The sequence below is a fragment of the Euprymna scolopes genome, chromosome 19 (assembly GCF_053919585.1).
Source record: "Euprymna scolopes isolate OS-2025 chromosome 19, ASM5391958v1, whole genome shotgun sequence".
Lineage (NCBI taxonomy): Eukaryota > Metazoa > Mollusca > Cephalopoda > Sepiida > Sepiolidae > Euprymna > Euprymna scolopes.
Window position 1 is genome coordinate 145,164,951 of NC_136500.1, and position 17,501 is coordinate 145,182,451.

The following is a 17,501-nucleotide window of genomic DNA, read 5'->3' on the forward strand; positions in this document are numbered from 1 at the left end:
TAACCAGCCATTCTTTACCCCATTGTACTACGTGTTCAAGATCAGAGGAGAGAGAATTGGAGAGAACTTGGTCGTTTACTGTCTTAGATGTGCTACCATAAATGGTAGTGTCGTCAGCATAGATGTCTACAAATGATGTAAGGATGTGATTTGGAAGATCATTAATGTAGATCAGGAAAAGAGTTGGGCCCAGGATGGACCCCTGAGGGACACCGGCATTAATACTGTGAGCTTCTGATTTTTGCCCCCTCAACTACTACTCTTATGAACCTATCAGAAAGAAATGATTTAATAATTGAGAAGACATTTCCAGCAATACCATAGCTAGAGATCTTATGAAGTAAACCTTTATGCCATACCCTATCAAAGGCCTTAGATATGTCAAGAGCAATTGCCCTAGAAAAGTTGCCTCCATCGAGAGATTTGCTAATCCTATGAGATATAACTGTAAGCACATCTGCTGTAGATCTAGCAGAACGGAAACCATATTGAGTGTCACTAAGAAGGTTATTTTTGTTGAGATGGTTGATTACTTCTGTATTTAACACAGATTCCAGCAACTTACTCATGACGCACAGGAGACTTATTGGCCTGTACTGAGAGGGGGATGAGCGATCACCTGAATTCTTAAATACAGGGCATACTGATGAAATTTTCCAGGGAGATGGGAAACTATTCTCCTTAAGACAACGTTTAAACAGTTTTGTAAGTATGGGCGCTAGTTTAGGTTGAAGTTTTTTGAGAACTATAATTGGAATACCGTCAGGGCCAGTTGCTTTACTGGAATCAAGGTTTTGATTAGCTTGGCAACATCACGTACAGATATACGTATATCACATAGCATGTTTTCTGATACAGGAGGAAATATTGGGGGTTGGCAGCCTTGATCGCAAAGGGTAGAATTAGCTGCGAAGTTCTTGACAAAGAGTTTGGCTTTGTCTGATGCTGACGAGATTACCTCAGGTCCATTGATAATAGTTGGGATGGAGCACATGCTTCTGTTCATGATTCTGTTTGCTATTTGCCAAAACTGGTGGGAACCAAGCCGCTGCTCAGCTACTTTGGACTTAACAGATTGAGCATACAACTCTCTTGCATTCTTTATTACTTTCTTACAATGGTTGCTGGCAGTCCTGAAAGCGGCTTTAGTTTTCATACATCTATTACGTTGGAAACAGTGAAAAAAGTGATTTCTGTGCGCAATGGCAGCAGCACATTCTGGAGAGAACCATGGCTGGCTGTTAGGTTTTTGCTGAAACTTTTTCGAGGGTATGAAACGGTCAATACCTACAATTAACCATTCTGTCAGGTCTAATACTATAGAGGACACATCCTTTTTAAACATGGAATGCAGAGGTAGATCAGATATAAATGTACGGAAGCTATCCCAGTCAGCCTTAGTGTATCGATATACTGTACAATGGAGAGGTACGTCTGGGGACTTATTACATTTCATTTTTATCTTAATTGATACAACAGAGTGGTCGGAAGAGCCAAGAGGCGACAGAACAGAAACTGAACATAGTTCAGGGCAAGTTGTGAGAAAAAGGTCTAGTAGGCTCGCATACTGGCCATCATTGTCGGGCACACGGGTGGGTTCCTGAACAATCTGAGTGAGGTCATAGGCAATGGAGAAATCATGACAGAACCTTCCCTCATCATCGGTCTTGTTAGAGTGGGTCAACCATTCGACGTTGTGAACATTGAAGTCACCACATACGTGAATGTTAGCTGAAGGATAAGCAGATAAGACTTGGTCAATTTTCTTAGATATGCTTTGAAAGATAGTAACTCCGCTGTTATGGGGGCGATAGAGAGTAAATATAAATGCCGTAGTGTGAGCTAAAGCAACCCGGAAGCACATATAGGGTAAGTTAGGATCTTCCCGGGAGATGTCCCTACCACATGGAAAGTTATCCCTAATATAGGCACATATTCCATGCCCATGGCGATCTTGGGGGTCAGATTTAGAAGTTAAGTTAGAGTATCCTTTAATTGCGAACTCTTCTAGGGAAATAGCCTGTCCAATGCCAGTTTCACTTAAAAATAAAAGGTCTGGTTTAGTCTCCTATAATTGGGTTTCAACCTCTGGAAGGTTAGAACGTAGACCCCTGATGTTGGAGAAGGAGACATGGTAGTAGGGGTCTACGTTGGAAGTTGGAGAACCGGGTTTAATCGTGTATTTTTTCTTGAAACTTGTCATGATGAATTTTTGGAATTTGTGGACTAGGTCGTCAGATTTACTTAGAGCAGGACAGAGAGGGGAAACTAAGAGAGAAAAAGAAACGAAGAATGTATATAAAGATAATGTTGCTTAAAGGCCTTCGTACTTTTTTTTGGAAAAAAAGCGCAAAAAATAAAATTCACATTCTATCAATTCAAATAATCAAATCAAAACGATTTTTTTAGGCCAATTTTCGATTTTTCAATTTTTAATTTATCAAGAGTCATATATTATATGAATATATTTTTTAAAATTTTGGAAACCTGTTATAAAACATCTTTGTTTTAACTTCATATTGCAGAATATTGGAATTTAATATCATTTGGAGCTTTCTAAAAGTAATTATTTTTTAGAATTATTTTGTTGTTGTTGTTGTAATTCAAATAATTATATAAAAATTATCAAGAAAAAGTGTTTATTTTTTTTTTAACATAAGAATATTGGTTTTATGTCCAATTTTTTTTTTACAACTTAAGGTAAGTGAAATAAATAGCGGAATTATATATATATATATATATATATATAATTTGTTAAAATTATTTGATCTTTTCAGTTTTAAAAAATGTTGAAATGTTTATGGACCGACATTTATTTTGTTTAGTTTTCGTAACATGAAATATGGAGGGGATAGAACATCTAAAAAAAATTAAAACATGGATATGTTTACGGCTTCAAAAACGTCACTACATAGGAACGTTATTTTAAAGCGTCAATAATGTAAACACGATTTTAGTCTCACGTTTCCATTATTTTTATATGCTGTTAAAAATTTTAAAAATATTAGCAATTTATTTGAAGTTTCTTCTTTTAAATGGTAAAAAAAAATTAAGACGATAATATTAAATTGAATTACAGCTATATCGCGTTATATATGAGGGGGGGGGAGTTAAAACGGTGGCCTGTGTTGGAGGTACCTATTGTAATACATATATTATATTTTTTTGTGGAGCAATTTCCTGGAATCATGATTTTGGCGGCCATTTTTTTTAAAAATAAATGTGCACATCAGATACGTAAATTATTGTTAAGACATTGATGGCCATTTTTTTCTTTTTTTTTTTCATATTGCCATTCTTTTTTCCAAATTATTATTATTTATTTATTTATTTTCACGCAGTATCATGAGAGCATGCTTTTTGGCCACTAATATCTTAACGATAATTTACGCACTTGAAATGCACATTTACTAAATAGACCAAAAAACATTACCGCTAAAATCATGGTGCGATCAAACTGCTTCAAAAAAGGCCAAATCTGTCACCCATTCAAAAGCCAAATTTTAAATACAATATGGCGGCTACGCTCTGTGGCATCGAATGTGATACATTTAATCCAATAAAAAATGATTAAAAAAAATAATAAAAATGAAACTTTTTCTGGTTTTATTTAGTAGTAATGTTTTCTATATAAGAATAAATAGTTTTTTTTTATGGTTTTATGTCTATCAAATAATTTGCGGCACTAAATGACAAATTAACCAATTTCCCTGTCTATTAGCGTAATTTCATTTTGATCTTGACACTACAAAGATTTCATGTGACTATTTCTGGCTGTTAACATAAACTGTCGAAAAATGCTGACTTCAGCACAGGCTATATGATTTAATGAACTTGTAAATTATTCAATTTTCTTTTCTTCATCATTTCAATATATCATCATATATAGCATTTAAAAGTTGTCTGAATAAAAATTGTTTGAAAGTGTACAATTACTTGGATAATGTGTGCAAAAATACCCATATAATAGGAAAGCATCTTTGATTGGATTAGAAACTGTTTGAGTTAGATTATAGAATGAAAATGTTGAATGACTTGAAAACTAATTGAAAATTATGAGATATATAATTTGGAAAGGTGAATTGTGTGATTTTGTTATTATTATAGAATCATGAGTTAAACAATGAAGCTGCAGTGAAATAAGTGTGTTCTTTAAGAGGGGATGACAAATAAACAGCACTCGAGTAACATCCTAGAGCAATAAATTGGATTGATTTTTTATTACATATTTGTAATATTTTTGAAGTATATAAGTATCACAACATTTAGTAAAGTTTGGATTAACTATGACTAAATTATAAATAATTAAACCATTAGGTTCAATTTACATTGAGACAAAAGCATTGACTTAATGATGTTTTAAATTTCATAACATGTTACTTTTTACCCATCCAAACGCAAAAAATATTTTACAAAGACTGTTTTAAGCCTTTAGAAAAGTATTGAGCGCTTTGTAAATATATTTTCACCCGACGCGTATTGAAGCGTATAAGTGAAGCCCACTATTTGTTTGTAAACAACCTGACAGTTTGAGCCCAGTGCGCCGGGCAAATGCTAATTTAAATGGCATTTGAGGAGAAATATTTACGGGCACTGATTCTTGGTCTGGTAGTTAGACCAGCTGACTGTCAACACGATGGTTGTAGGTTCGATCCATGGCTGGGAAAAGGTGTATGTCTAGCCACACTGATGAGTTGTGATACAACGAAACAGTACTGTGTGTGGATGACCGTATATATATATATATATATATATATATATATATATATATATATATATATATATGCATATATATATATATATATATATATTACCATAATAATTTTTAAATATTTTTTTGAACTATATATATATTTTGTAATATTTTTTGTACCATATATATATATATATATATATATATATATATATAGTTCAGATACTTTGCTTGCATACTTAAATTCTAGTATATTAAATCTAGAAAAAAATAACTCACACTATATTTACTCAATACCCTCATAAATGTCTATATGAAATAAAGAATGATTCTTTTTATATATAAATGTATGCACACACACACACACACACACACACACACACACACACACACACACACACACACATATATATATAGATGTATATGAATAACACTCTATCTTTCTATATATTTTATACTACACCTGTATTTATATATATATATCTTGTTGTATATATTCATAAATATAAATGTATATATAAATATCTTTATGCATACATGTATATATAAATATCTTTGTATGTATTTATACACATATATTTAATAAAATACACACATATATATAAACATTATATATATACACATATATATATTTACATATATGCACACATACATACATACACACACGCATACACACACATATAATATATATATATATATATATATATATATATATATATATATACCTCTAGATAAATTTACACACACATACAGATATACATATATATATAGAATATAAATATACCTCTTAGGTATTTTTATACACACACACATACACACACACATCTTAGGAGGCACTATTGTATAAAAACAGTAAGATCTATTGAACTGCATATCACAACTCTATTACCAAATATACATATACATAACGTATGTAATATATAGTTATGTAATATATATGCATGTTATATATATATATATATATATATATATATATATATATATATATATATATATATATATTACTATTTGGTGCATATGCACTTATATTATAAAATAATATATGTCACATGTATATAAAAATATGCAGTATTTATTTTGACAATACTCAATACGTTTAGAGAGCTTAATAATAAAAAAGTGGTTATAGTATAAAAATATATTTGTGGCAATTAAGCTACACATTCAATGTGAATATATGTGTGTATATGCATTCTATTTATTAAGATTGAATCAATGCATATTGATTATGTATATACACATTCAATATGCATATATGTGTATATGCATTCTATTTATTAAGATTGAATAAATGCATATTAATTGTATATATACACATTCAATATGTATATATGTGTGTATATGCACATTCAATATGCATATTAATTGTGTATATACACATTCAATATGCATATATGTGTGTATATGCACATTCAACATGCATATATGTGTGTATATGCAGATTCAATTTTTCAAGATTGAATCAAAGTATACTATTCATATTGCTAATGAAAATTCTTTAATTTAAATCTGTCAAAATATCTTGATTTGTGAGTGCGATTGTATATAAACTATTCACAAAAGAGAAGTATTTATTTTTATTACCTTCTTTGCCTTTCTTCAACCAAAATCAGTGTCTGTTTATTTTTTTTTCCTGTGCAGATGCAGGTGTTGCATGCTTTTAGGTGCTTAAATTGTATCACTTTTAGTCACTTCATAATCTTACCAAATGAAGATGTTTGAGATGGTAGAATGGGAGCAGTTGTAGTTGTTGGAGGTGGTGGGGAAGGAACTGTTGTAGTTGTTGGAGGTAGCGGAGGAGGAACGGTTCTAGTTGTTGGAGGTGGTGGAGGAGGAACAGTTGTAGTTGTGGGAGGTGGTGGAGGAACAGTTGTAGTTGTTGGAGGTGGTGGTGGAGGAACTGTTGTAGTTGTTGGAGGTGGCGGAGGAGGAACTGTTGTAGTTGTTGGAGGTGGTGGAGGAGGAACTGTTGTAGTTGTTGGAGGTGGCGGAGGAGGAACTGTTGTAGTTGTTGGAGGTGGCGGAGGAGGAACTGTTGTAGTTGTTGGAGGTGGCGGAGGAGGAACAGTTGTAGTTGTTGGAGGTGGCGGAGGAGGAACTGTTGTAGTTGTTGGGGGAGGAGGCACTGTGAAAAAAAATCCGAATAAGAAAATATTTAAAAAAATTATGTTGTTTTTCTAAGGAACATTTATTTGTGTTTCTTGTTCTTTTGATATAATCAAACTGATTAATTGCCTGTTAATGTTTTGGATTTGAAAGAAAAAGAATCTTTCTTTACATTTCTCTTTCGTTTCATAATTATTTTCTATTTAATATAACAAAAGAGTGTTTACTGTGCAATTAATTATAAACAACATTGATGAATTATTTTCTTCTGCAATGATACAATAGAAAATGGTATTGAAATAAAGAAACAGCAAAAATATTAACCTATCAATGGCACTAACTAAAGTATTTATATTTGCAAGTTTATAGTTCAATGATTTAATTTATATACTCGGTTGGTCATGTCTCCCAAAAGATAATTTCTTCATAATAAATATAAAAATAAAAATAGTTAAGCAAACTTTTTATGGAAGTTTATGATTAAGTCATAATACATGTTTGAAACTTTCTCAATCTTCGAAGACTGATTTAGCAGAGCTCTCATAAGTCAATTTACAGGAGATAATTTTTGCAAGAAGAGTTGGACAGTCATGACTATCATATTTGCCTGGCCTTAGTCTTCTAGATTGTGTAAGGTCCCATAAGCTTATTTGTATTGGCAACAAATGCCCAACAATCTCCCTGATCTACAAAATTTCATTGAAAAACAAAAAGAAAAATAATAGCTTAGATAGATTAATTATCCAAGGTTGTTCAAAATCGAACTAAACATGTTGAATTAGTTTTAGAGAAAGATAGAGAAACTTTCAGGCATTTCCTATGAACACGAACCCATGAAATTTTTTGCTAATAGAATCAATAAATTATGAAAGTTTTCTTTATTATTTTTTTTCTTCAGTTGTAATTAAAAAATGTATTAGCAAGAATTATATATATATATATATATATATATATATATATATATATATATATATATATATATATATATAATTCTCGCTAATACATTTTTTAATTACAACTGAAGAAAAAAAATATATATATGTTCATATATACCATAAATATAAATAAAAACTGGAAATCAAAAATTTACGTGTACAAATTTATTTTTCGACAGAATACATCCAATAAAAATAGGGGCGGTGAAATATCCTTATTCCGCAGAGTTTCAAAGAATGTAATGTTCTTCTCGTCAGAGATTGTACATGTAAATTGCTGATTTACAGTGTTTATTTATATTCATAGTGTTAAGCTCTACTTCTCACTGTCATATTGACCCTTTCTTACTCGGTTGGGATAATATAAGCATTTATGTTTGTTGGACTAAAGCTTACTTTTGCATTTACCTAGTAAACTTCCCTCATTAATTAAATGATTGTATAGTTATATATATGTGTAAAAGAATAGTATAATAAAACACAATTTATATTTTTGCAAGTTTGTTATTTTCTATTTGAATCAAATGTAGAACTATAAATCAAAAACTTCTTGGCAAAAAAAAATAAAGGATTAAAAAGTGTTTATCATGAAAAACAGCCATAATGAAGTTTTGCAGCTGAATTGAAAAAAAATTGTAAAAAAATGTTTTACGTAAATGAATCTTCTACATTCTGACTTGTAATAATTTAATGCTTTTTACCTTAGTTGTTACTTATTTGTTACTTTTAGTAAATTCTAAATAGTGTGATATACATATTTAACTGAATCTTAATTTTTTTCAATTTTCTTTATTTATGATTATTCCTGCAATTCTATTTATAATTATAACATTTTTTGCTTTATAAGGTTAAAATACTATTAGAAACATGAAAATATATATTAAAAAAATCAGATTCGGTAAATTTAATTAGTGGAAGTTTGTTCTTTAAAAACATAATTTCTTAGTTTGATTATTAAAATTGTTAACACTATATTAGAATGTATGAAAGAAATGTAAATATTTGCATTAATGAAAAATTTTAAGATCCATTTATTATCATGTAATTCAGGATTTGTCAACAGAAAAAATCATTTAAAATAATAAAGAAACAATAATTTGTTTTTACTAAATCAAAAATGTCATGCCTTTTAGAGGTTATCATGCTTTTGTGCAATAAACCATAACTTATTTTTTTTTCAAATGAGGACCTTACCAGTTGAAGAGGGAGATGATATTGTTGTGGGGTAAGGTGATGGAAGTGGGACTGTGTTTATTGATGGAAGAAGAGGTGGGTGAGGTGAATCTGTTGTAGGAATTAATGGTTGATGAGGCAGTGTTGTAGTTGGAAATGGAGAAGGTGAAACTGTAGAAAAGAAGATGGCATTTTAAGTGAGATTTTTTTTCATTAAAAGGAAAGATCCATTTTCTTTCCTTTAAGATAATCCTTTCACTTCAAAAGAACAAACAGAAAAAACTTGTATATAACGTATGTAGATAATTCAAATCTAGTAAAATAATTAGAAATATTAATATTATTATTATTATTACTATTTAATATTAGTTTTTTCTAACAAAGGAGTTGTTAACAAAGTGTGTAAGACATTGTAGAAATAAGCAATGATTTAATATGAAATGTGGAATGATTAAAAATCAAATTGTGATTTCCTATAATTAAAAGAAATATTTATTCATGTCAAAAGTAAAGTTGTAATAAAAAATGATTGAATATCTCATGGTGTATATGTAGTATTTAAGATTGCTCAATGTTGCCCGGCATTTATACTTTTTTATAAAAGAGAATCTACTCGACTTTGCTGGGGATAGAATGTGATAATCATAAAAATATGCTCAATATCCAAAGAATAGCAGATATGTTCAAACGCAACTTAGTTTTCTGTTTGTTTTATACGTTCCTCGGAAACATATTAGCATTTAATATAAACGATTATTTTATCATTTTATATAAATTTCAATATAAGGAAATAAATATAATTCCATGTTTATATTCTAAAAGTGTATTCATTTGTAATATATCATGCCTAATGGGAAAAATTACATGCACTAGGATTTATATGCATTCTTTTTACAATCTTACCAGTTGTTGTTGGTAGTGGAGGAGGGGGAACGGTAGTAATAGTAGTAGGTCGTGGTGGAGGTGGGGCTGTGAAAAAATGTGTACAGAACATGATTAATATCAAACTCTGTATAAATGTGACGAAAAAAAAAAAAAAAATGAAACCCCAAGGAAGTTAACATTCCCAGAATCGTTGTTAAAAGTACAAGTTTAGTGCAATAAGAATTTTCTTAAAAAATAAATTTAAAAAAAAAATTCCAGAATGAATTGTCTATCGTAAAGCGATCATCTTGTATACAAGTGCACCCACTTTTAAATGAGTTAATATAAAGATAGCCATGGTAAATTTATTAAATCATATTTCTTGTCAAAAACTATTGAATTAAATGATTTTATGCAATAAGTTGTTTTGAAATAGTGCTTAATGTAATTTTTGGGAATTCTTCTTAAGTTAATATTAATCCTATTTTCCTTATTACATAAATGTAATTATTAAGAGTAATAAAATACTATTTCTTAAATCTCATAAAAGTTTTATGTTTTGTTTAAAATCATTAAGTACAAAAAACATAAATATCTGACTAAGAAATTGTATTTGATTGCATTTTAATACACATAAATGCGAAAGCATATCATAAAAAGGAAGTAATAACATCTAAAATTAAAAAATAAATAACATGTAAAACTCCTAGCCTTCAATGTGAGAAAGATAAGTGTTGGCCAGGATGATTATTTCATCATGGCGCCATATTGGTTAACCCAAATATGTGAACGCATCTTCATTCATTGAAACTGACTTTTAAAATAGTAAGCTTACTTCACTAGTTTTATATTGTTATAAACAAGAAAAAAAAAGTTATAAAACTGTGGACATGCTTACAAAATCAGAAAACCACCCCCATCGCTTTTAGAAACATTTTTTCACACAGAATTATCAAAGCATGCATGGCATCAACTACCTGCATCAGTTGTTGTCTACTGAGACATTGCACTCTTTAAAACTTTCATGCTTTCCAAAATTTAGCAAAACTATATCTGATGTCATTCTACTCTATACTCAGCATATATGTACATGCACTTTTGATGAGTTGTAGTGCAGCTAAGCACAGCACAACGATTTCATCATTATTATTATTCAGCATCACGATCATAAACAGTTGTCTTACTTTACCTGCCAAAAAGAAAAAAAAGCATTGAAACTGAAGGGGTTAAGCATACACAAAGAGTATTATGACTATATTTGTTCTAGATTATAAAAGCTCTAAGATATTATTCGACATCATGCTTCTTTTAACACATGATTTATTCTTAACTTTATTATCAAATCATAAAATAGGTTTACTATTACCCATTCTATTTATCTTATTTGATATTTTACTACTAGACAAGAACAGTAAATGGAAAATAAAATACAATTATGTAATATAGTTCTCCACTATGTTTAAAGTGTACAATTACTTGCTTTTTTTTTTGTTTGTTTTATTGTTCTACCTTATTAAAATTAGGGATATTATAAGATGATGAATATCCTTAGCAGGATTCAAAGACAAATTAATGAATACACAATCATGGGAGATTGAAGCTTATAGAAGGTTGACGTATTGGTAGAATATACATCTGCAAAGTGAAAAGTTAGCAAATATAGGATGATGCAATTTTACTGGGATTTGTTGCTTCGAATACGAATGAAGATGTGTTCACTGCTTTTTCTGTCTTGAGATGATGTATAGCAATAATTCTCTACTAAAGCCAATAAAACTACCCGCCAGCAAACACTACTAACCTGTTTGATATTGCATCTAGAGAATCCTTTCAAACCAAAGAACGTGAATTGAGAAAGAACTTTTATTCCAGTACTTGTCTGATGAAAAAACATAAAAACTGTGTATATGTGTTTTTTTTTTTTTTTTTTTTTTTTTTTGACAAGCTGACTAAATAACAATATTATAGTTTGTTCCACAGGAGGATCTTTACAAATTTAATACCATTCTATTTGAAGTGGTAATCAAAAATATTTCAATCTTAAAAATAAATATATAATGCGAAATTATGAATATAGCCACAGCTTTATGTTGTTTGGTGTTAATACTATTGAAGTATCATGCCACATTAATCTCTTCCCTCCTCGAGGTCTTCAATAAAGAAAAACATACACTTGCTATGATAATTTCAACACATTTAAAATTTATAATATGCATTGAAAAGGATTTATGGATTGAAATTCTCACAACTCTAGATTGAAAAGAGTTTCCATTATCAAATCCATATCTCCTCTATAGCTGAAATGTTGTGTTTGTCTTTATTTCAAACATTTGAGAATGACAGAGTTATTTTTATTCATGCTTCCTAAATGAGTTGGGCGTATAAAATCTTACCCTCAGTTGTTGTTGTCGGTGGTGGTGGGGGAGCTGTAGAAAAGGTACACAAAATATCATGTTATTTTTTTTTATAGATATTTCCTTTTAATCTAAACTGCATATGTTGAACATCAACAAAATCTCTGGGAAAAGTCTATTAAAATGTTACGTGGAAAAAAATGTTTTAATGTAGACATTATACTAACAAAACTTATGACTCTTAATCCTAAATCGTCATCCAAAGTGTCAGTTACTACAGGTTTTTAAATAATTTTTATTACTTTAATTCTTTGTTTATAATATATTTGAATAACTTCAATATACTTTTTCTCCTAATACTTTTTACATAGATAACATTATACTTTCTTTAATAGATTATTTCTGATAATCAGCATTTAAAACTAAATGCAACCCATAATTGTTTTGCTGTAACATGAAATGATTCATTTTTTTCTTATAGATATCTGTTGTGGAGACGCCCACTAATTAACATAGGTGGGTGAGTGAGATATATAAAGGTACCAATCACAAACGTCACCAACGTCTGCAACGACTGCCAAATAGGCAAGACGCCTATGTTGCCTCCAGTAAGACATGCAACACGCCACCTGCCGGAATATCTCCAACTGAAGTATATCTGAAGACATGTAAATATGTATATAACTTTTCTTCCTAATATATTATTGTTATACCTTTACGTTCTGTGTTCTTGTTTATTATTTGTGCAGACACAACAATATCTATATTTTCTTGATTGTTAAGATACTTTGTGTAAAATATGCAATCTATTCATAGTTTTTATTTGATAATTGTGTTTATCATAATCAACAAAATAGTTTCGATTTTAGTCAAACGTAAACAATACAGATTGCTTTCATTACTAGCTGATGACAATATGTCACGTTATAATGAGTTATTTTACTGTTAAGATCAACATTATCTACTCTTGTTTAGATAATCACTTCATTTCTTTAATATTTTCTTAATATTTGTTAAGTCGAAACTATTCATTATCAATAAGTACAAGTACACATTAAATCAGATCCCAATTTCATGTAATATAATTCTCTTAATAAGCAATATCTCCAGTTGGTGAAATTAATTATTGAAAATATCATTTTATATATTCTTGTATTAATAATGTTTTTATCAGTATATAAGAAAAACCTTAATCTAAAAACTTAAGGAAATTAATATTTTCTTTTCAGAAGGTTTGAATGAATCTATTTTCCACCAGATCATTTTGATTATTTTATATCTTTTATATCTAGGATTTCCTTTCTCAGATCTGAGCCTTCATTTTCATATTCAAATTCCATTTGTTTAAAAAAAAGCAAACACACAAAAAAGATAACATTAAATAAACTTACTAAACTACTGTAAATGAGAAAATTCAACCAGATAAAAACAATGTAAAAATATTTCTATTTTGAATTTAATAACTACAAAATAGGAATAAATATTTAGTTTTGAACTAAAACAAATTAAAAATACTGACAACATTTATTATTAATGAGCATACTGATTACTTTAGAAAGGAAATTATTTAAAAAATAATATCTAAATAATCAGTTAGTACAGCTTAAATGTTTAAATTATTTTATCAAATACTAAAATGCTCTAGTTTCTATCTAATTCACAATTATAACAAAAAAGACTTTAAAAGAACTCCATTACCAGCTGAAAAATTTGAATATACATAATTAGGATAATTATAAAATGAGATAAAACAAATCTGAAGTGTCAATAAATTGAAAGGTTTATCTTCTAAAAGCAAATATTTGCTGAATATTATGCTTTATCTCATTTTAGTGGATCCAAATTCTGTATATTCATTGTATGTACAGGAAGAAAATAGAAACATTTATTAAAATAATACACAAAAAGTCATGCTGATTCAAAAGTCTAAAACACTTGATTGTTTCAGAAATAATTTGTTAGACTTTTAATTCAAAACATAACTCTACATGTATTCAGAAGAAGAAATATTTTGAAAGGTTATTTCACAGTGAAAACTTAGAAAAAAATAGTCAGAAACAGTTATCAAATTGTGTTAACTATAAACTGTGACTGATATTTTTAACATTTCATGTAAAATTATATAAATTATCAGTTCTCTAAAATATGAAAGAACCTTTCATAAAAAAAACAATATCTAACAACAATGTTGGCAAGCCAAGGCTTAAGTTAGAGATTACAACATTATTTGTATAATTGTTCAAAGGTACAATATGTTCAAATAACTTAGAAAAGCGACAACATTTACATATTTTTTGCTTTTTAATTTGTTTCATTTGACACTCATGAGATGAAAAAAAAATGTAACTTTTCAATTTTATTTCAATATTGTTTGTATCCTTTGTGTTACAAATGTAATGTTAATCTCTGAAAACAAACGTTGTTTCAACAAAACTTGTAAGATATTGTTTTCAATTTATTATGGTACCATACTTTATCCCAGTACCATATTATAGTTCTTACCAGTTCGTGGCAAAGTTGCTGGTTCTGGAGTTTTTACTTCGGGACCTGTAAGAAAAGGTGTTTCATCATTTTTTGATTAACTTATCAATTAAAATGAATGATAGATCTTTATAATGAATTTGATTCATTAAAATATATATTTTTGATTGTTGTAAAAAGGTTCTGTGATAAAAACTGTAAAGACATAATGGATCAAATTTAAATAAATATAAAACCCTAAATATTTCTGATTGTTACAAAAAACAAAAATGAATAAAATACTTTATCAAACATGTCTTTACATTGTAAGGGTGATAATTAAAAATAATATTTTTATTAATTAGCTTTTTCTAACAATGTTAATAAACTATCATTTTATTTAGGGATGGACAAAAATTCATCTGCTCAGTAAATTATTGAATTTTATGAATGCTATGAAGCCATGCCCACTATCCTCACAAAATATGGAAACACAAATGTGTAATAATCCAGACTAAAAAGCTGTTTCGGAATTTCAATTATTTTTAATATTAAAGGTATTTATAAAGTTTGAGATCCACAGCTGCTCAAGTATTTCTGTAATATATAAAAAAAATTATTCATTTAGAGATTTGCATCTACTCTTTTTTATACTATGTATATGGGAATCAATTGTTAAATTTGGATAAACGTACACAAAAGACACCATATTTCAATGATAAAACATAAGGTTTCAGTTCATGAGCAGAGCAGAATGACAGCCATTTCTTTTTCCTGTGTAAAAAAGAAGCTATTTTTAAGTACAGAATCCCACTGCTCAGCCCACCTCCCGAAAATAATACATTTTGAGTTGTCACTTTTTAAAACATTTGCTAGAATAATAATAAAAAATCAAATTTAAATCTTTTTTTTTATTATCGCATCTGTAATAAATTAAACATTTCATTTATATTATGATCTCTTCACACTTTCAATAATGAAAATTTTATTGAAATACGAAAATTAGGCTAATTTTTGGTATTTTTGCAGGCTTGCATTTTTTTTACGTCATTAGAGCAAGTGCTTGTTATTGTTCCTCCTTATTTTACAGGATAAAAATGTGTTAATCCAAGTAACAACGCTTTTATAGATTATTATATAAATACACTCCCACTTACTATAGAAAATACAGATAATATCACAAAAGAATATAAACATTTATATATACTTTTTTTATGTAAACTTATATATACTTATGTTTTAACTTTTTACAAATTTTACAATTCTTAAAATATTATGGCTGAATATACATCTACTATTGTTTGCTTACATATGTATATCTATGTGTTGATAGATCCCTCTTTTTTTGGATAAACACATGTTGCTCATTTTGCGACTGTTATTATTGTTGAATCGTCATATTATTGTTACATAAATAATTAAACTAATGCACACTTCAAATACTAAATATTTGTGCTGCTACTGTTTCCTTTTTTTTCTTTGGAGAAATGTACCAAAGCTTAACTTGTCAAAGACTGCTGAAATAAAAGAGCTTTCGATATAAATTTTTGCAAAACAGGTAAAAATATTGAGCTAAAAATATATCATTCATGAGATTTTAATAAACTTGATTTATTACAACAGCTTTTCTGATAATATCACAATCTTTTGATTTCATCTGAAAAGCAAGAAACGTTGAAACATGCTTCCTAGATTATTTTAATATATTCTATTATTGTATTACAATATGCATTTTCATATATGTCTTAGCTAAAAATATAAAATCTCAAACAAGCTCAGAAATCATACAATAGCAACAAGACCATTTTCAATCTGTATTTGATGATTAATAATAATATTTCTACTTAATTGATGTAAGATATAAGCTTAAAAGTGGATTCATATGCGACATTGATCTGTTATATTATTATTCAAGATGTTATTTATTCATTAAAATTATGCCAAACATAGTCATGAATACCATCTGTATTTCTTATAAAGAGTTTATATTTTTCTTAAATAACACTTTTGTATATCATTTGTTTTAATTTGATTTCTTTTAGATTAAGATGTCAAAATCATTTTTAAATATCTTAGATATAATAAATGGAAGCAAAATTTCACAGGGCAAAAACAAAAAACCCATACATCCACATGTTTTATCAGTTCAGAATGAATTTTTATGAGTTAAATAAAAAACATAGCATGAAAAATTCTATATAAATAATATTTTGTCTAAAATTTATCGTCAAAAAATATGTTAAACCAACAATTCCGTTCATCATCTTCAATTTTTGCATTCATCATACAATTGATAATCCATCCATCTCATTAACTGTTATCCTCGACTGGTTTTTGGTTTGGATAAATGGTGACTCATGAATAAGCTTTCTTAACTCCATTGGTATAGATAATCTCATTAAAAACTATGCTGCACCATTTTAAAAACTATGCTGCACCATTTTAAGTAAACATATGCAGAATTAAATCATAAAATGTTTATGCAAGTTATGTTACTTTTATAAAATACTTTTGCTAATATGTTCATTATACACACATATATATATGTGTATATATATATATATGTGTATATATATATATGCATATATATATGCATATATATGTATATATATGCACATATATATGCATATATATGCACATATATATATGCATATATATGCACACATATATGCACATATATGTACATATATATATGCATATATATGCACATATATGTATATATATGTGCATATATATGTATGTGCATATATATGCATATATATGCATATATATGTATGGGCATAATATGCACATATATGTATATGCATATATATGTATGTGCATATATATATATGTATGTGCATATATATATATATATATATAATCTTTATTAATCATAAATCTTACAAAAAGTCAATTTTATTGTTAATATTTAGG

General features: G+C 28.4%; 1 protein-coding gene across 1 annotated transcript in view; it reads right to left on the reverse strand.

Annotated features, from left to right (window-relative positions):
- The window catches only part of LOC145240384 (uncharacterized), a 569,837-nt gene that overhangs the window by 273,873 nt on the left and 278,463 nt on the right, over positions 1-17,501 (reverse strand). Inside the window, exons 65-68 of the mRNA XM_080103965.1 lie at positions 12,165-12,197; positions 9,811-9,876; positions 8,929-9,078; positions 6,399-6,818 (exon numbers count right to left, since the gene is read on the reverse strand). Coding sequence (XP_079960091.1) covers positions 6,399-6,818; positions 8,929-9,078; positions 9,811-9,876; positions 12,165-12,197 — 669 coding nt within the window. The remainder of the gene's footprint in view (positions 1-6,398; positions 6,819-8,928; positions 9,079-9,810; positions 9,877-12,164; positions 12,198-17,501) is intronic.